Source organism: Drosophila elegans, unplaced genomic scaffold (genome assembly GCF_018152505.1).
Source record: "Drosophila elegans isolate 14027-0461.03 unplaced genomic scaffold, ASM1815250v1 contig_208, whole genome shotgun sequence".
NCBI classification, from domain to species: Eukaryota; Metazoa; Arthropoda; class Insecta; order Diptera; family Drosophilidae; genus Drosophila; species Drosophila elegans.
In genome coordinates, this window is record NW_024545578.1 from 229,499 (window position 1) to 249,243 (window position 19,745).

The 19,745-nt window shown below is 43.8% G+C and overlaps 3 protein-coding genes across 5 annotated transcripts in view; 1 reads left to right on the forward strand and 2 right to left on the reverse strand.

Annotated features, from left to right (window-relative positions):
- Positions 1-10,293, reverse strand: part of LOC108146036 (breast cancer anti-estrogen resistance protein 1) — a 29,964-nt gene extending 19,671 nt beyond the window's left edge. The window contains exon 1 of the mRNA XM_017271828.2: positions 9,965-10,293. Coding sequence (XP_017127317.1) covers positions 9,965-10,186 — 222 coding nt within the window. The 5' untranslated portion in view covers positions 10,187-10,293. The remainder of the gene's footprint in view (positions 1-9,964) is intronic.
- Positions 1-18,238, reverse strand: part of LOC108146038 (DC-STAMP domain-containing protein 2) — a 28,993-nt gene extending 10,755 nt beyond the window's left edge. Inside the window, exons 1-9 of one of the 3 annotated variants that reach the window (XR_005977280.1) lie at positions 17,957-18,238; positions 17,574-17,884; positions 17,257-17,517; positions 16,983-17,196; positions 16,766-16,919; positions 16,231-16,708; positions 15,998-16,181; positions 15,809-15,946; positions 15,546-15,753 (exon numbers count right to left, since the gene is read on the reverse strand). Coding sequence is in view for 1 of the 3 variants with exons in the window: in XM_041708451.1 (XP_041564385.1) it covers positions 15,648-15,753; positions 15,809-15,946; positions 15,998-16,181; positions 16,231-16,708; positions 16,766-16,919; positions 16,983-17,196; positions 17,257-17,517; positions 17,574-17,884; positions 17,957-18,153 (2,043 nt within the window). In the remaining 2 variants the exon portion in view is untranslated. Of the gene's footprint in view, positions 1-15,541; positions 15,754-15,808; positions 15,947-15,997; positions 16,182-16,230; positions 16,709-16,765; positions 16,920-16,978; positions 17,197-17,256; positions 17,518-17,573; positions 17,885-17,956 lie in introns of those variants that run through there. The other 2 variants (XM_041708451.1, XR_005977281.1) reach the window with 2 other exon arrangements.
- Positions 10,365-13,993, forward strand: LOC108146037 (dynein intermediate chain 4, axonemal). The gene is made up of 6 exons (XM_017271832.2): positions 10,365-11,012; positions 11,084-11,236; positions 11,295-11,516; positions 11,978-13,413; positions 13,461-13,673; positions 13,739-13,993. The coding sequence occupies exons 1-6, from the start codon at positions 10,956-10,958 to the stop codon at positions 13,947-13,949; spliced, it is 2,292 nt and encodes a 763-aa protein (XP_017127321.1). The 5' UTR covers positions 10,365-10,955; the 3' UTR covers positions 13,950-13,993.
- Positions 18,239-19,745: the final 1,507 nt, after the last annotated feature.

The following is a 19,745-nucleotide window of genomic DNA, read 5'->3' on the forward strand; positions in this document are numbered from 1 at the left end:
TCCAGTGAATTAGTCGGCAATTTTGGACATTTGTGTGCTCAGGGTTAGAAAAATATGCAAGGTAAACAATAGATGTCAGTAAAACGACCAAAAGGGAAGTACGCCCACTAATTGGATCGTTAGAGGACAAAAAGGTTTGAACCTACATCTGTATCCTTGTGTCTGTATCGGAAAGCCTTGATAAACTGATAAACTGACTGAAACAAAACTTAAAGCTTTTAATTTAAATTTTTTGCTCACCTTAAAGCTCTTTTCTGCTTATCATTCACCCACCTTTTGGCATTCTTTGTAACAATTTCGGGGGTCCATCGTAAATATGCAAATGAAATATGTCGGTGTCATATGACAGCTTAGCCCTCCAGTTCTGCCCATATCCAAGCTGCCATTCATTCATAACACCTCGTAACATGTTTCCATTTGCAATTTAGAAGCTGAATAAATAATGTATGTAAATCAGACCGAATTTATACACACGCGTATTTGTATGTATTCCGCTATCGCTCTTGCGTAAATTGTAGAAATTGTAGGCGTCATTTCTTTTATCTAAATGATATTGTTTTTCTGTTCAGTATTTTTTTGCGGTTGCCATGGAAGGGAAAATGGGATTTTTTTTTGGGAATTATGGCACCTGACTCAACATTCCACCACCTCTCATCTGTTTCCACATATTGTGCAATCAACGATTAAGGATGAGGAAGATGTCTATGGATAATATTTGTGGACTGCTAATTGAGCCATTTGTATTACCAACGACAAAAGCAACATTTTTGTATTGCACATTTGTATAGAGCCACCCTCCGATACCCGAAAGTGAAACTCTCCCTTGGGCTTACAGATGTATATAAGTGTGGTCCTAGGATGTCCAAGGAGAAAACAATTGATTTGTCACTCTATCCGGGACATTAACTTGCCAGATGTGCCAACTCAGTCAGCTGGGAGTGCTCACGAGCCGTCCTTTAATTATGGAGTTTTTGGGCAAATCGATATTGGAAGCTATCTAATAGTAAACGCTTTTATACTACAAAATGTGTTGAAGGTCTTACGATTTATATTTTAAGTTGGTACAATAAATTAGTAAATAGCCATAACAAATTGTTTTAGTAAATTCGCAATGAATTCTGATGAATTTTCATCTGAGAAGGGATCTTTAACGATTAAAAAAAAGTAAATATCATGACCATTTTGTTATCGGGAAAACCCAATCCAGAAATAAATGTGGGGTAGGTTGCCATAGAGCACTGTTAAAATTTCTTGCACAGCATCTCCATTCCGAAACTGAGCCCGGTCCCCAACCACAATTGGTCACAATGCTGACCCGCTGGGCAATCAGCTTGTGTTCGGTGGCGTTGGCCATGCGTGCGCCATAAATGGCCAGAACGTGCCACTTTCGGTAAACAATGCAGAAGCTGCGGGTTCACTCGATGCTGCGAATGGATCCAAATCGAAGCCAGAGTCGGGGCAGCGGAATCAGAAATCGTAGAAGAAATCAGAAATGAGGAGGCAAGTGTCGGCAGCGAAAACAAAAGAGATTGGGCAGAAATGGAGCACGTCGGAGCAATCCGAAAAACGCATTGAAAGCGGTTCGCGGAATTTGCCGCCTTAACCCACCCATTAGCCAGGGGGTCAGATTAGCCCCTGCGACATCCAATTAGAAAAACCAAGCACCAGCAGCTGAGGCACGCGATAAGAAGAGCGGTTGGTAAAAGTTATTGGGCAACTTGTGGCACTCCATGTTAGGTCATAAATTCATCAATTATCAGGGGACACTCAGCCACTCCTCGTGAAACAATAGAGCCATCGGTAGATGGGCAAGTGAACGTGCCCAGTTTGTGGAAAGTGAAAAACAGGATCGTCTTCATTGGCTGCATCGTCGGATAGGATCAGCTGCGGGCGCAATTAAGATGTGCATCTTAATGAAACTCAAATTTTACAACTCCCCGACGACTCAACGATCTCCGTTTTTGGGGTTGGTCAGGTCAGTGACAGCTGATGGGGGGCATAAGCAGAGTTTGCAGTCATGCATGTATTCCTAAGGAGAAAGGCAATTTTGAGTGCCGCGAAAAAAGTCGAGTCTTATGTGAAGTTTTTGAGTCTACCAAAAACTATATTTTCTTGACTTCCGGTGTTCTAATACAAATTTCGGTTTTATCAAAGGTCTTTGACCCTTTCCTCATCTGAAACACTTTTCGCTGCCACTCCTCCGAATCTGCGCCAACACTCAATTAGTGGGTTAATTATCCGACATTGTTAATGCCCATTTGTTTCCAGAGAGCCAAAAGCACAGAACAACTTCATCGTGTTTATACCCTGCCAATAGGGTGCGCTACTTTTTAGTCCAGTAAGCTTATAAAATTAAAAAATGTTTAGCTAGCATTTGCAAATATTCAATTTGGGCTAACTAATAGAGGTTTTTGCACTGGGAATTTCAAGAAATAAATTACGAGTATGACCACACATAAGAACCAGCATCCGCATTGGGAGAAAACAACCTCATGTTTTTTGCTGACAAACTTCAAAAAGCTTTGAGTGCTCCATTTATCATGGACAAATCAAGGAACTTCAACCAAAACAGACCAAAACTGTAGGAAACTTCACACATTGTGCGCAGGCCTAAAAATAAGGCACGCTAAATAAATATGATACGAAGGAGCTGGGATTGGACAAGCAGACGGGGGATCTCAGGACAAGAGGCCTAAGTAAATCGCTGGCAGCTGGCGGCGCGTTTGACAATTTGCCGCGACTTGCGGCGTCTTAATCTGCGATCCGGAACCGTCCGTATCGGAGTCTGGATTCTTGACGCGATCTGTGCCACCCAGCGATAATAACAAACAATTTGTTTGTTTTGCCTGTGCGGAATGGCCAGGGAAACTGTCAGAGATGAGTGTGTTGTTTTCCTGGGCCTGCGATTTGCCAATGTTTGCATAATTCATGAGCAGCATACTGCATCCCGACGGCTGCCGGTTGCAAGTTACACCCACATGGAGGCAGAACGAGATCTTGCAGCCATTTATTAAAGGCACATTGAAAATTGAGATACAAAGCAGTAAACAAAGGGAACTCATATCGTATATGGGCAGCATAAGTTATGGCCTTCTCGAGAGTCCTCCTGATGCTGTTTAGGAGGTTCCCCAGATCTATTTCCGAAGAGTTCTATAGAAAAAGGGTTGAATTCAACAGCTAACTGTGGCATTTAAAGTGCTTTGCAAGAACAGCTGGATGACAAGAGTAGTTTTGTTAGGAAAATCTGATGTGAATCTTATAAAACCAATCCACTTATCCATAAAGTTGTCGTGGATTAACAAGATCGATAAACTATTGCAGAAGTATTATAAATTGTCGAATAAAACAGGTCATCTTAAAGAATATTTTGATAATAAATTAAGCGACACAAAAATATTCGTTTTTCTTTTGTTAATAAATAGCAAACCTTTCTGAAATTATTTCACCATATGCAAGATCAAGTACAAGCCAAGGTCAAAAGGCAAATGGAACTCTCATTCACTGTATCTTAGCATGGGTCCCCTTACCCGAAGAAAACACGAAAGGAACCGCATTAATTGCCCAACATCTGGTACTGGCATCCATGAGATGAAAGACAGCTTCGATTGCAATTACGCGCCAAAAATTATGTAAAGCAAGAGTGAGAATGTGTAAAGGGGAAGTGGTTCGATGTATCTTTATGTCTGCTGCTGGATTGCGTTCATTGTTTATGTGGTTGTCACTTGAAGTGCTTGCCTCAAAAAACCATGTTTACAGCAGAGCTTGCAACACTTTCCCAAGAATTCCGATTGGTGGGTGAGCGGTGAAACACGAAAATCAACTTTCGATGGGAGGCAACTGCTAAACGACAACACCCGATAGTGCTGATATAATGAAGTCGTCTTCGGCTTGAGATCGCGTAACAGTAGCCGGGAAATATTTGGTTTTTGAGAGGTTCTTGGATCGCAGAGTGCAGGACTGGGACCTCCTGCAGAGCATGTTTCCAGAACGGGCAATCCAATTACCGCAAGACCCGACCTCGGCCTGTAATCAAATCCGCGCCGTCTGTCTCTGCCTTTGTCGCCTTTAAACATACCCATACCCATAAAACCCATAAACATTCATTGATGACCAGAGTCCAGTGAATGAAGCGCACACATATTGCAACCTTATGCTGACTTCCTCCGCGTTTGTACTTTCCGCTGAGGCTGCACTACAGGCTAACCCAATTCCAATTCACTTTGCGAAATAAACAACGCAGATTTTATGACCAGGCCTGTGAAAGTGTTTACTGCAGATTCCTTTCGGGATACTTGGCACCAAGTGAAGTGTTTCTCGGAATGCTTAGGCAGACAGATACTTCATTGCCCAGGCTCAAGAACAACAAACCGAAGAGGAGAGCTAAATAGATTTTCCTCTCAGGTTTCCATTCGATGCACTCTGCTTAATTTTCATGACTACGAGGCGTTGATTGCTGTTGTTAAACAAAAAGACAGGAAATTTCTCCATGTCATTAGTGGAAATAAAAGCAATAAACGGACAGAATGTTTGATCCATGAGTCAGCCAAGTTGAGAAAATAGATCTTAAAATATTGTAATTTAGGAAAAAAGAGGAACATAAAAATAACTATTATCAAGAGTTTATTTGTAATTAAACTGCTTTTATTGAGCTGAACAAAAATCGAACCAAAGAGTTAATTTAATATAATTTATTTGGTTATTTTAGTTACTTTTGTTTTACCTAAAACTTTGAAAAATATCCTTGAGGTTACCTTTATGTTGTATGTTTGGTATACCCTCTGTTTGAGCACAACAAATAAGGTGGTGTTGCAAACCATTTTGACGATCAACAACCTTTGACAATGATTTGCATTGGTAATTCCCGAACTGTTCCTACCTTACCTAACATATACGAAGCGAGTTTCGAAATGCAACCCCTTCGTTTTGGTAATCAAATTGGAAGTACAATGTCAAGGCATTGACGTCAAACTGGAGGGCGGAAGTTCTGAAGTGAGTAACGAGGTATGCCGGCGTAAAAGCCCAACACTGTCCGCTTTATCAGTCAGGTTGAAATCGGATCAAATAGACCCACTGGGGCCGCTGGTTGCCAATGTTTGGTTTCGTAAGCAAATGGCTGAGGTGTCGGCAACAGAAACAGAACTCATGTCATGCATGGCCGAAAAGTAGCAGCATCATTGGCGTGTAAATAAATCAATCATCGGGCCATCATCACATGTTATTACCATCATCATCCATTAGCGAGCTCCAACTATGATGGATTTCCTATTGGGTTTTTTTGGGGGAAATTCATTTCGAATTTCAGCACTATCTAGACACTTGGTAAACAAAAGTTTATTTATAACTCGCATTTGGAAAAGAGCCGCCGATCTATACATAGCAGATTGCTCAATTTAGTGCGAATAATTCCATGGAAAACAGGCAAAAACAAAGGCCGTAGGCGGAATACCTTGGAGGCCTTATCTTATCACGTGTTCTCAGCATGTTGACATTTTATTTTGCAAACCTCCAAGGGAGGCAATCGCAGTACACGTATGAAAATACTTCTAAGCGCTCCCTCGATAAGATTAGATTCGCTTTGGGTTATATCAACACTGGATACTTGCACTCCACTCACGCATTTGTTGCCTGACAACAACAGCGAAGCATTCTTTTTCCAAGATTTCCAAGACAAGTAAATCCATAAATGTTGTCAGTGCATTCTAAGATTACACAAGAAATGGAACAAACCCCTCGCTATCCACTAACCCTCATTCGCAGAATTCACTTGTGCAAATATATCATCAGCCGGACAGGGAGAGACGCAAATCGCTATGCAAATTTGTAGAGATCATTCTTAAGAATTACAAAGAGATACGACGTACATCTTTCAGTTGTTGTTTGCCTAGGGAATTTTTGCGCAAAAGCTAACAGTGGGTTTGCTCAACTTAAAAGACTTAACAACTTTTTTCAGAGTAAATTTGGGGTTTCCATAAAAGCGACTTAGATGTTGAATCCTCTGAAATATATTATTCTTTAGCTTGGATTTTTTTCAACTTGAAATGTTTTTCATCGGGCGAAAAAACAAGAAAGTGGATTGCATCTAGATCTACAGCTCCCTAATACCGATCCATAGTAAAGAAAACTACATACTTTTCGATTTAATGGTATATGTAAGAATCCATTAAATATAAATTGAGTTACAAGCCCGTACAACCCCATCGAATCTTTCTGAGACCATGTTAATTTTATCCCGAATTTACAGCTCACATCACTTTATAATTGGTCCATAAAAATGTTTCTCCTTTCCCAATTCACGCGAACATTCGGAAAATCTCAGCGGTCCATGTTTTATATACGGAACTATATAGCTGCCAATTCCAATTTGTTCAACATCCAAATTACTTGATGGCTATTGAAATTAGTCAGATAAATCAACAAATCTTTCCCCCAGGCTTGCGTAAATCAAAAATTTATGTTAGGATTTTTGAAAAGTTTATGGATTCAACAAATTTGGTGTGTTCTCCTTGTCGACCATCTATCCGCAGTGGCCCCTACCTCTCTGATTTATAAGGTCAAAGCGTGGACCGAAATAAATGCAGATACCCAGTCTGAAGAGACACCAAATGGAAATGGAATGAAGGGGGCCAAAACGTGGGCGACCCCGATGCCCAAAAGATTCCGTCGGAATACCCCAAACGATTTTCAATGTGAACGTTAACGACGCCATCTGACATATTTGGTTTAATGGGTCAGCAATGAAGGCAGAGTTTCGGATCTGAAATGCCCTGATCAGAAAGTATTCATAGATCGATGATAATCACAAAACGATGATGCCTTTCAGTGTGAGTCACAATGGGCTGATCGCTATTAACTAAATATGTATTTACGGCGGCCTATCCAAAGATACACAATTCTTCCTCCTCCAGCCTCCAGCCTCCAGTCCCCTATAAATCTCAGCTGCTCTGCTTTTCCATAATTTGAGAACAATTTATTAAATGCCGCAACGCTGTAATCTGCACAGGAAAATCTGGCCCCAAACTCCATAAATTAATTTAAGTTCAGAGGAGTGGAAAAACGGACAACGAGAATGCGTGACATATTTTTTTCCGAGACGCCGAGAATCAGATAGTTTTGCCATGTGCATCCCAAAAGTTGCAGAAGTATCTTTATATGTGTCTTTCCTAGCGGTTGACAGCGCTGATTAGCATGGCCAGTGGGAGCTGGGAAAATATTTATGGCAGCCGGGTTAAACGATCTCTGACACCCCTAAAGTTCCCATGATATTCCCACTTCATTCATGGATTTTCCATCAACTGCATTTTGAGCCAAACAATTATGTAATCAAATGTTGTGCGCCGTTTGTTGCATGTTGGCATGTTAACCCAAGTTCTCGAATGTCTCCCGATTGAAACTGTGTGTTATTTTCGGCTGTATCTCGAAGATATTTCAGCTGCCGTCACGTGACAGGAAAATTTGTATGGCCAGCTAGAAGAAAGCCGCCACAGGTAAACACAAAAATAATTCTACTGTTCCTCGGGCAACAACGAATTAAGGAATTTCCAGCACGTACACATACATTCTTCACTTTTCTCCGCACGCTTTTCCCGGCTTTCCACTTTCTTTATTCGTTGTTTATTCTCCGTCGGCACTGGGTACTGGCCTTTCATTTGGTCTTTTTCTGCTGTTTTTAACCGCTGCTGGCAGAGTCAACGATTTATGCATAATTTTCATAGCCAATGTCAGAGTCGCAGCCAGAGCTCATAATTTGAATGCGACAGCAAAATATGTTGGCGCCATCGACTGCCACCAGTAACTGTGAACTACTGCAAACTGCAAGCTAAAAATCTGACTCTGTGCATTTCAATTTTCAGCCGCGGATGAAGTGGTTTCGAGGCTCAATGACCGCTTCGCTTCGCCAGCTGAAAGCACTTTGACTCGCCAATTGCCATTGAATAAATTCATAAATCACTAAAGCGCCACTCACAAAATACCATACCAGTCCTCGAAAATGGTTGAAGCAACAAAAATTTTAATTCTGGACACTCCAATATAGATAAAAACAAGAGAAAACATCTTAGGCTAAAAAGGAATTGAGCTGGGCGTAAAATAGTATTAGAAAATATTTTAAATTTTTATTTATAATATTAGAGTACAACGCAAGAAACGAAAGCAGAATAGAATTAAACAGTTCTTAACTCTTAAAAGTTTAGTTTATAAAAAGTCTTCCATTATTTTGAGGCGTTTTCTTTGGCCTGTGCCACCCCAGGACAACAAGCCTGAATTGCGCACATCTTTTATAGCTTCGGAGGACAAGAAAGGTTGATTAACCCCTCGAGATGCTTCAGAGCAAAACAAACAGCCAAGAAGGACAACAGACTGGCACTGGAAAAGCAGGAGATTTCTCGCTATCTGGCTCTCAGATAAATTCAGCAAAAAGCGCTGACAAGCAATGGCTCTGGGGCGAAACTCATCCACTATCAGTAAGCGAACGTGGGTGATTTGGGAGGCAAGGGGGCTTAGTTGGGTTGGTGTCGCAACCACCCCGGTGAGACTCAATCGTGGGCAAGGACGATAGGATTTTTTACGTTGCCATTGAAAATCGAATCGCAAAACTGTCGGGGCATAAAAAACAAAATCGAAAGCAAACAAGGGATGCTGGAAACGTGAAGTGAGGAAAAGTCAAGATGAAGACTCCCAGCGAAATCAATTGGAAAGATTCAGTTTGTGAAACTAGTCAAGTGCCGCCTCCTCAAGTGGCCAATACATTATAAAGTTTGGAGCTTCAGATAGTTGGCCACATCTTGACACCATCCTTTGAACCGCCAGACCACCCACCGCAGCACCCCAACTCGAACTCCCACTGCCACCCCATGCAAATTTGTTTCGCACCATAGAGCATCTGATGAATGACGTGACTCGCACAGAACCACCACCACCGAACGCCCCTCGCTCTCAACGGGAATCAGGCAGTCAGCAGTCGTAGCCAGATCCCTGACTTTTGTTTCGTCACGACTGGAGGTTCACCCAGCTCCAGCTCCAGCTTCCTCCTGCCCGACGGTGTTTACATAACATGGCTGCATAGCGCGCTTTTCTCTGCACGCATGCGTCCTCGTCTCGGTATGGATAGCGTCCATTGAGATGGACCTGCACCTGGAGCCCAAAGAGCCGGCCTGGCTCGGTTAGCCGGTAAAAACAGTAAAAACAGCGTTCATTTACGTTACGCACCCTGCGTATCCACAATCTGTATGTATCCCCATCTGTATTTCGGCTGCTTACTTTGTTTCAGCACTCGTATTGGACCACGCATTGTCCACTTCGCATCGGAAGAGGGCCGTTCGAGAAATTGGGCTAATAATAGTTGGCTAGATGTTTAGATTGAGATAATCTTTCTTAATTGAATGACAATATACTAAATCAATCGAGTCCCGCATCATAAGAAAAACACTCATCTAAATCTTCTAGTTCTCAAAGTTGATAATAAGGGAAAATGTGTATCTCATATTGCACTTATATCAAACGGAACAACTTTTGATGATAAATAGTTTAGATAAAATGAAACATGAAAAGTATGTCATATTCACTTCTTGATAGAGACGGCCGAACCAGAAATACAAATTTCAGGGCATGTAAAAAAGTGGCAAGTGATATGCTAAACTTGCAGATAGCAACGTTCAATTGATCAATCGGAAAACGAGTGTTCAGGCTTAGTACAACTTATTGTTGAAAACCGGATGAACTTAATTCTAACTCATAAACACACCAGAAACATAAATTCACCTAATTTCAACATCCATGATACTTCGAGTTGGAAATCACCCATCTCCTCGCCAACCCTTTGAGCCCACCTCGTAGGCAGTCAACAACAACATATCCATTCCTGTCGGCTGGGTTAACCTTCCAATTAGCGTCACGTTCACTTCACTTTAGTTCGCCTGACTTGGCTGGGATATGTTGGTATATCCAATGGATATACCTTTGCACGTACCTGCGCACTTTTCACCCGGTGCAGTGTGCCGCCCGTGATGAAGTTAGCCGTGGTCGCCTTGGCATGCATTGCCACTGAATTTATGACGTACTGCGGCGACTGCTGTTGTGGTTGTTTTGTCTTGGCCAAGACCGAAGGCGTTTGCGGTTTGGGCAGTGTCTGGGCTCTTGCAACATTCCTAATTGAGTTTTCTGGTACTCGGATTTCACTTTGGCACTCCATTGATGGCTCTAATTGTGGCTGCAGTTACGTTTTAGTTGAATTGCTGTTGCAATTTATCTCATGTCTGGAGCAGACCAGAAAACACGCATCTGAACCAGCGGCAGCGTACACTTAGGAAAGCGAAGTTGAAGCTCTAAATATGCCAGTACATCCCGAACAGAAACACGGAAAAATACGCGAGTTCGAGCCAAGTTTGCACGGCTGGCAAGTTCAACAGTAACTGATTCGCACTTGCAACCTTCAAAAGGGAGCCGGTCGTCCTTCGCGTCCAGGGGGTGGTTTACTTTGGTTTGGTTTGGTCTGTGCGGGTGCTTCTGCCCGAGTGCCAACTTTATCTCGCCTTTATCTAACGAGCAAGCGCAGGGGAAGCTCCGCAGAGAGCGGATACGGAAACAGAGAGCCGGAGAATACTCCTTGTAGAAAGCGGAAGAGCTGCCCAGATTTTTAATTAAAAATTATGAAGGCTTCCCATTTACTTTTGGGATTGATTAGGATGGCTGCTGTGAATGACGAAGAAATATGTTTCCCCAAACTGATGGCAGCTGATAATTATAAGTTACTTAATAATAAAAAAAATAGTACTAAAATATTTTAAAACGAAAATTTTTTTGAGAAAATGTTTAATAGAGGCAACCATGAAATTTGTGTTTGTTTGAACAAATTGAAGGACATTTCAAACATATGTATTAAGAAAACTTGTCCCCCCAAACTAAACGAATCACAAACATTTTACCAAAATCTGGAGGATTGAAACGCCAAAGTGTAAACAATGTCAGTGTCAGCGAGAAATACAACCATTAGTCAAGATTATGGGAGTATCTTTAAAGTAAGTAATTGCTGGAGAACAGGGACAAACAGAACTTCCTACATCCAAGGTCCTTTGCATGCGATGATTAGCACCAGTCGGGCACCTTAGATGGCGATGCAAAAAAAAAGTCCGTGCAGGTTACCCAGGCGTTGGGCGAGGAGCAAAAGGCTAAGAAGAAGGATACTATGCACTATTACAATGTCGAGACTCTAGCTGATCTGCAGTTTCGCTCCCAGATCAAGGTGATTCCAATAACTATTACAATTTAAAAAGTCGTCTGCTAAAGTCGCTCAAATTTAGGTCCTGGAGAAAGTCGATGACGAGGAGGTGGACATGACGCCCAAACCGATACCAAACGACACCTACGTGGAGCAGTTCATGAAGTACAACCTTAACGTCCTGAACCAAATGACGAACTTTACGACGATGCTGTCCAAGAGCACAACCAGATCCCGTACGCGGTCCAGCGTGCGGGCCGGAATAGGTGGCAACAAGCAGTCAATAGATGATCTGATGAGCGGGGTAAGTTAAATTTAATCTTCCTTGTGGTCAAGACCAGCTTAAAATCAGTTGCTCACTTTTTTCTTTTGTTAAGTTGATCAATTAATCTTTGTTCAACTGGTCAGTTGCTGGTCAATTTCTGACTACAATTTTGCTTATTACTTATCAAAGATTATCAATAACATAGAATGGGATTTTATTTGAGATTATGAACAGCTTAAACAAAGAGTTATAAGAAACATTAATATAAAAACATATAAAAACAGGAGGTGGTGTTTTCCGTCTTTTTCTATAGGGCAGTTTGGGTTCTTTTTTAATTAGTCTCATTATACGTATTCAACAAATATTTTCCAGTATTTTCCAGTATTTTTAGTAAATGACAACAAAGCATGCTCAGTTCAAACACTTAAGTGAACCACTCTTTTTTGCTCAATCATTTATGAACAACTTAACTCTACCTTGACCCATTATGTTTCCCGAAGATCATGTCCGAAACCATTAACTGGGACCCGTACAGCACCGTTGAGGCCCACGGACAGGCGTACGAACCCAAGCCGTACACCAGGTCCTTTGTGAAGATCACGTTGCGCAAGTCGGACTTCTTCGAGCTGCACAGTCAGGCGCAGTCGACGGTGGCCAAGGGAACGCCAGAGGGCGACGAAACGGAGCGGGACAACCGCAACTACGAATACCTCACGGTGGGCAAGGGCAAGATCAGGCGTCGATCCGACAACGATGCCCAGACGGAGACACTGCTGTTCACCACGAGGGCCGTAAACACCATCCTGTTGACCAAGGCCACAGTCAGTTCGTACGTGTCCAACTTCGAAATGTATGACACGCTGAACAACATCAGCAAGGAGTTCGCCACGATGGCATCGGTTAAGGATCTGGCTTCGGCTCTAGCGCAGACGGAGGAGGCAGAGAGCTTTGAGGACGAAGAGGACATGGCCGAGAAGGACAAGATCACGTCCCAGATCGAGCGGTTGTTTCGGAACCCTGAGTTCCGTAACGCCATCATGTACATGGGCCGCACGCTCTCGAGCAACACGAATGAGGCGGGATTGCGGCGCTTCCGGAACTTCGACCAGGTTGCGCGGTGGAACGCAGAGGCCGAGTATGTCTACTCGATGAACCTGCTCTTCCGTCTGGTGCCAGAGCCCAGCAATAACGAGCGCAAGGCAGTCAGCGACATTGACATCTGCCGCAGCAACGGCGACATCCTGGCTGTGGCCTACGGTTTATACTCCTTCTCCTCGCAGCATGTGCCCACATCGGGCAGCGTTTTCCTATGGAGCATCAAGAACCCGGGCGAGCCGGAACGCGCCTATTACTACGATGGGCCGGTGACGGCAATAAGCTTCTCGCCCTTCCTGCCCAGCCTGTTGGCAATCGGGCTTTACGACGGCAGCGTCGAGGTGCGGGACGTGAGCAGTCTGCAGGACGTGCCCATCGCTGTGTCGCAGAGGAGCACCTCGCCCGGATCCTCGCCGGTGGTGGCCATCCGCTGGATCAAGCAGGTAACAGACGACGGCGATGAGGCGGAAATCGACCCGTTTCTAAGCCTCTCGCAGGACGGCTCCGTCACTCGGTTCCGCATCATCAAGAGTCCCTTTCTGCTGGGCTTCAACCAGATGACTCTGGAGCGGGTCGAGGGTCATCCCGAGGGCATCTTCGTGCACCCCTCGTCGCGGATCCCCTGCGAGTCCAACCGGCACCCGCAGGGCTTGAGCCTCACCACTCACCCTCTGCACAAGGACATCTACTACGTGCTCACCGACGAGGGCTGCATCCACAAGTGCTCTATCAACTACCAGCACCAGTATCTGGAGGTCCTGCGCTGCCATGACGGAGGAGTCACCGTGATGGAATTCTCGCCCTGGTCGCCCAAACTGTTCCTCACCTGCGGCAACGACTGGTGAGTGCTAGAGGCCCAAGAAGTTCCTTATTAACGAGATTAACCAGGTTCGTGCGCATCTGGATCGATGGCATCACACGACCATTACTAGAGCTGCAGGACGAGATGACGCCGGTGCACTGGGCCAAGTGGAGTCCCACGCACTCCACGATCATTGTCTCAGTCAACCGGGAGACCGCGAACGTCTGGGACGTCCGTCGTAACTTGCTACGGCCCATGTCCAAACACAAGATGGACTCCTCTTTCAACACTGTAGCCCGGTGAGTAAAAGCCTTGTTTTTCGAAATGTGTTTCGGGATCTATGATATCAATTTGTTGCTTCTAGATTCTCCCACTGCGGGCGCACCCTGGTTATTGGCAACGAGCGCGGCAACACACTCTTCCACGCCCTCAACGACATGCCCTTTTCGCCACACTTCCAATATGATGAGTTGGAGAAGGCCATATTCAAGGCCATTGGCAACAACTATGAGCTTTTAATGGAGCTCAAAAGCATTGGCTTCTTCGGCTATCCTAACAAGAAAGCTGTTTTCTAGACCCCATGATTTGGTTTGTTGTGAATAAAGACCATAATAAAGAATGGCAGTGCATTTACCAAGACAGTTAAACAAAACAAGCCTGAATGCCAGTGTAGAGTCAAGAAAAAGGCAAAGTCAAATTTAATTTGGATTAGCGATTGGCTTGCTTTGGTCTTATTAGCATACCATTCCTAGGGTATAGCGCTGTTTGACCAGCAAGCTTACCGATAAGTCTATACAGTGTGCGATTACAAAAACTTATGTGAGCACCCCTGGTCTTAGCTTGTAAAAATGATATCCCCAGCTTCGATTCAAAACACAAGGGTTCATCGACACAGAAGCCAGACCACTCACAAACAGACCAACGAAATGTGCCAGCTTCAGCGATCCCGAAGCAAGACATAACGGATTGTTATGTCGGCTCATCAGTTTCGCGGGAACGATCGAATGTCAGACAAGACTACCCCCGAGATGACAAGGTAACCCGATGCCATCCAATGTTACGGACCTTACCTGGACGAGCAGAACAATCAGTTCAAATAGTTGTTCAGCTTAGGCGAGATCAACTCCATTCTTCTTTGGTTTGCGTTCGAGTGTGTGTGGTTTGAGTGTCAACGATGGTGGTCAGAGTGTATAGGGGTTAAAAGGGAGGGCCTAGCTTGCGGCGATCGGAGGTCAGCGGGTGTTAAATAACAAATAAACACTTGTGCACACATTAGCAATGCAAATGGAAGCCGCAGATGAGAGAAAGGGAAAATGTATTAAACAGCAATAAAAAAAAAAAAACTGAACAAAAGAAGCGGGCAGAAGAGGGGACAATATCAAAGAACGGACCATAAATGCCCCAAGATCTACGGCGTGTTACAATTTCAGCCCGAGCCGAAGGCTGAACGGACAACTAAACAAAAAGCAAATAAAATAAATGTCAAAATTCGAGGATCATAAATAAACAGAGACCACCGCATTCGATGGCCGTAAATTACACAGCACATTCCTGGAGAATGGGGCCCAAACAAACCCTACCCAAAGGAAAACAAAACAGAAATCAAAAAAGGGGCAGACTATAGCACTGTTGGATGTCATCATCAGTGACGCGATCCTTGGTCCGGCCAACAGCATTAATTGCTGGAAAAAATCTGCGGCGCGCCGTTGCTGTCGCTTTTAATGAACATTTAATTGCAGCCCACATGCTCGCCAAGCAACGAAGTCCCAAGAGCAGGACTCGCAAGGGCGAGTATAGCGCGGGGGGCACGAAGGCTGCGCAAATTGAAAACAAAGTGTTATTGTCGAGCGGACACAGCGCTGACAAGGAGATAAACGAGCCTACAGAAGCCGCCACTCCACTGAGGCCATGACAAAGCCGAACTATCAAATCAGCAATAATGACTGCGACGACGACGGCGACAATGCTGTGGCTGCCAATATAAAGTTGCGAATCATAGAAATCGTTGAGATTCATATGCCCAAGTAGGGACTTCTTTGCCTTTCCGCGGGCAGACGGGGTTTGCATTTAAAATTGACCATAAATTCGTCTTACGTTGTTTAAAACAGTTTACGTGCTAATTAATGTATGTTTACTGCAATAATTGGGCCAAGCGAAGCCAGGAAACTCACCTTAAACAATATATTTTCATTGATTCAATCAAATGACAAGTATTCTTCAATATGTTGATTTTCTTCTTTAAGTCTGAATGTGTAGCAAAAAGGGGGAATGCTCTAAGGTTTTATTTCGATCTTCTTCCCTGGCCGACCCCGTCCGTCGCAGATCTCCCTGTAGCGCTTCTTCCCGAATGACTCCTTTTCGGAGTAGTCCGAAGAGTCGCTGCACAGAAAACACAGGGATCAGCATAGTGGGGTTTCACCTGAACTGTACTCACTCCACTTCAGAAACGTCAGAGAAATCGCCATATTCTATCGGTCCGCTGCATAAGCAGCACTTCTTGTAAGACTTTTCGAAGCATTCATCGCAGTAGACGCCCTTGCAGCCTGGAGTGTTGCAGGGGTTACGAGTCGAGCTGGAAAGGGCATGTCCGAGTAAAGTCTGCAGAACGGGTTGAGCTACTCACGATGTCAGGGATATGCCGCATATGGTGCATCTCTCAGTATTTTGATAGGAGGAGCAGCAGCAGCTCCAGCTGATGAGGCATGCAAAGCCCCTGCTTAGCCAGTTGAAACATAAAGGTTGCTCCACATTCCGCTTATGATTGAACTCATTTCGCTTCCTGCGACGTATAAACTTAAAGATGCTTGCTGTGTAATATATATATTAGAACTACTCAAAAAGCAATGTTTTTCTTACATCTATCATCTGAGATCTTTTCGTATAGGAAAATGGCTCTTTCCTTGGCTCTCTCCGGGTAAAAGTAGGCCATTATAAGATGACGAGTGCGCAACACATACGGCTCGGCCAGCACCAACAGCCAGGCGAGCAGGCAGAGCAACAATATCAGGACATACTTCGCATAGTCGGGCTTCACGGGCAGCGGTAGGCAAGGATTGGTGTCCAGGACGCTTTTCTGGGTGAGGGGTCGAAAGGCATTCGCGATTCCCCGCATGATGTCGGCCACAAATCCCCCGCCCTTGATATCCAGATCGATGTAGGCGGGCACCTCCAGTCCGGCCTCCTTGTGGCCGTAAAAGGACATTGTGGCCAGCAGCCAGAACAGCCCGTAGTCAAGAAAGCAGATAGCAAAGAGCTGCAGGCAGGTGGTTATCATAAAGAAGACATTTTCAACAATAGTCGCGAGCTCGAAAAGTGTCAGACGTAAACTGGTGAGCTGCAATTACATAACATAGCAATAGGAAGTGATGAAGTCTCCAAATTTGAACCTAACCTTCATGTATTTCGCCTTCTCAAGCCGTTGCAACGGCAGCAAAACAGGGAATCCGTGTTTATCGTGCAGCTTGTCGATATCACGTAGCGTCTGAGTCAGGAACACATTCTGAAATTGCCGGCTGTACATGTAGCGCAGGTAGAAAATGATGGCTCTGAAGGAGACATTCAAAACATCACCCAAACTAAATTGGTAACCTGTTGCAGTTCTTGCCTACTTAAAAATAACGGTAACCACCATGACCCAGCAGAGAATGTCCATGAAGCTTTGCAGAAAGATAAACGGTGAGAGTCGCTGGTTGATGTCTTGGATTATCTCTTCGCCCACGTCCGCCAAACTCTTGGAGGAGTTTGTATCGAAGAAAAACTCGTGCTGGAAGGTGATATTGGCATCAAACATTTGCTCTATGTGCCTTACAAATTCACGGTAGCCTGAGAGATATTAAAATATAATTAGACAACGAAATCGATTGTTCTTCGTGGAATACTTACGCTCTAAGATCTTGTCCAGCAGGGCCCAGCTGTGGTCCCAGTAACCGCTACAAAACACATCGAGGATTTTTGCGGGATAGCACAGGGCCAGGAATAGTTTGGTGGCATGGCAGAGCGCCTTAAAGACGCCCATCTTGGCCTGGCAGCTGACCATAGCGTGGTGCGCCGTGTTTTTGCAGCGCTCCCACGGAGTGCCCATTTCCGTGTTGCACAGATCAACGACGGATTTCAGCCAAGCGGCGCAGTTCTTGAGGGTGTCAACTGTAAGGAGTGCGAGGAAAACGTAGTGGACGCAGCTTTTGAGGGCAACTACTCACTGATTGCGATCAGATGCTCTTGGATGCGAAGTAGCACCACCATGGCCTGCTTAAGCACCCGGCGCACTTCCTGGAGCAACAGGTCCACGGCCAACTGGATGGCATTTACCGGCTCCAGGATCACATCCAACATCTGGCCGAGCGCCTGGCGCAACAGCTCCTGACCGCAGGCAAGACTGCGAAGCATTACCTTCAGGTTGGCTAGGATGTTGGCCGTGGGGCCCACGGCGGCCAGGACGAGCGCGAGGCTGATGAGGAATGCCCTGCCCCGGGAGCTGCACAGCGAGGGAACGGCTATTGCCAGGATGCACCTGAGGAAGCAGTTAGGAAAGCGTGGTTAGCCAAACTCTGGCCTCTCATCCCCATCAGTTACAGTTACCCACCTTACTGGTCGGCTGTAGAGAAGCATCAGGACAGTCACCAAAGGAATCGCGAAGGTCAGGTTAATTCCCAGGTTGAAGTGTCCCAGTTGCCAAAAGTTCCATGCGAGTGTCATCACGAGGCCGGTCACGTAGCCAAGAAGCACATACGGCGCCATCAGCTTGAATGTCCACAAGGCACTTGGTCTTGTTGCTTCCATTTTTATAAGTATTTACTTTTGTTTATTTGTGTGCTTATAGATATCAAAAGCGAAGCGGTATTCGTCCCAGCCTATCGGGCATTCGATAGACGATAAGTGTGACCACCCTTGGTCACAGCAATAAGGGTTATACTCGTTATCGAATATTGTACAAATACAAAATAGACTTTTCCCACCGTACAACATTTCGGTCTTGACATTTCCTCGGGTTTTCAAGAGTAATGTTTAAAAACTTGGTAATTTGAAAACTTGACGCCCTTTTCGAGTTCGTTACAAGTTTTCTGGCCCTCTTGAATGGCAGACCGCTTAAGCTATCCCGCCCAAAATAAATTCTAAACTAGATAATTTCCTTCTTTTTTCGCTTTCGCTTTTTCGATACTTTTATTTTAAACAACACTCATCTTCCTCCTCCTCCTTTCTTTTTCAATTAACAAACAGTGCCCTTTTTGTTAGATATATATAATGCAGTTTCGTCACATGAACTGAGCAAATGTATCTTTAGTTTATCAAGCTTCGGCTTGATTTTTTTATTGTGGATGAAGTAAAGTCTTTCCAATTTTCGGGTTTCCGGTGCAAAAAAATACAACGTTGCAGTCTAGATCCACTATTCAATTCTTTTTAAAGGACCACTCCATCAGAAATATTACTTTTGGATAGTGTATCTGATACTTGCAAGGTAATTGAATTACGTTTACGTTTAAGAGTTCTCGATAAGGCTCTTTCTCTTATATAACTCAGTCTAGCACCCCTAGAATTGATAAAACGGTCGATCCGCCTCAACTGTCGACTTTATCAATAATATTGATTCAATATACAATTGGAGTTTAATGTAAATTTATGTAAATATTTATGTAGTACACGATATTATTACTGTTGGTAATTGTATACTGCTTATTACATAAACTGTGTTGAATATATATTATTATGCTGGACTAGAAAATTTAAAAATTCAGGATCGAAAACAATAACAAGTATTTAACAGTCAAAAGTGCACTTAAAACAATGTACCCAGTACTCAAAATAAATCGTATACAATTGGCCCGGGAGAAATAAATACATTTAATGACATTTATGTTTGTGTTTTCAAGAATGATCTAAACGTCTATTGAATAACTAGGCACTTTTTCTATTTCATAGATCTTCGTTTAATCCATTCGTCATTTTTCTTACTTTTTTTGGATAAAATAGCTTAAAGAGAAATGAAATGAAAAATTGTTCATTTAATTTCTGGTACTAATAGAATACTGTAATTTTGGGAATACCCTCACGTACCCCCTTGTTTTGAAACACACATAATTTGTAATTTATTCAAATTTCAAACAAAAATTTCGAGTCTGTAGCCTTTGCTCACGAAACTCTCTCCTCTTTCTCTTAGGTACTGCAGCACAAAAGAAGGGGTAATGAACATCTGGTTTTTCTTCGTGTATTTGCTATGGTTAGTTTCTTTTACTTGTCGAAACCTATTCGTAAGTTTTCTTGCTTGTTTGAAAAGTTGGGTGAATAGGAATGGGATTCGCTCACCAAATATCCAATTGGTTCGATATTGCCAATTCGTGTAACCAAACAAACCGAAATGAAAACAAATTTCTTTA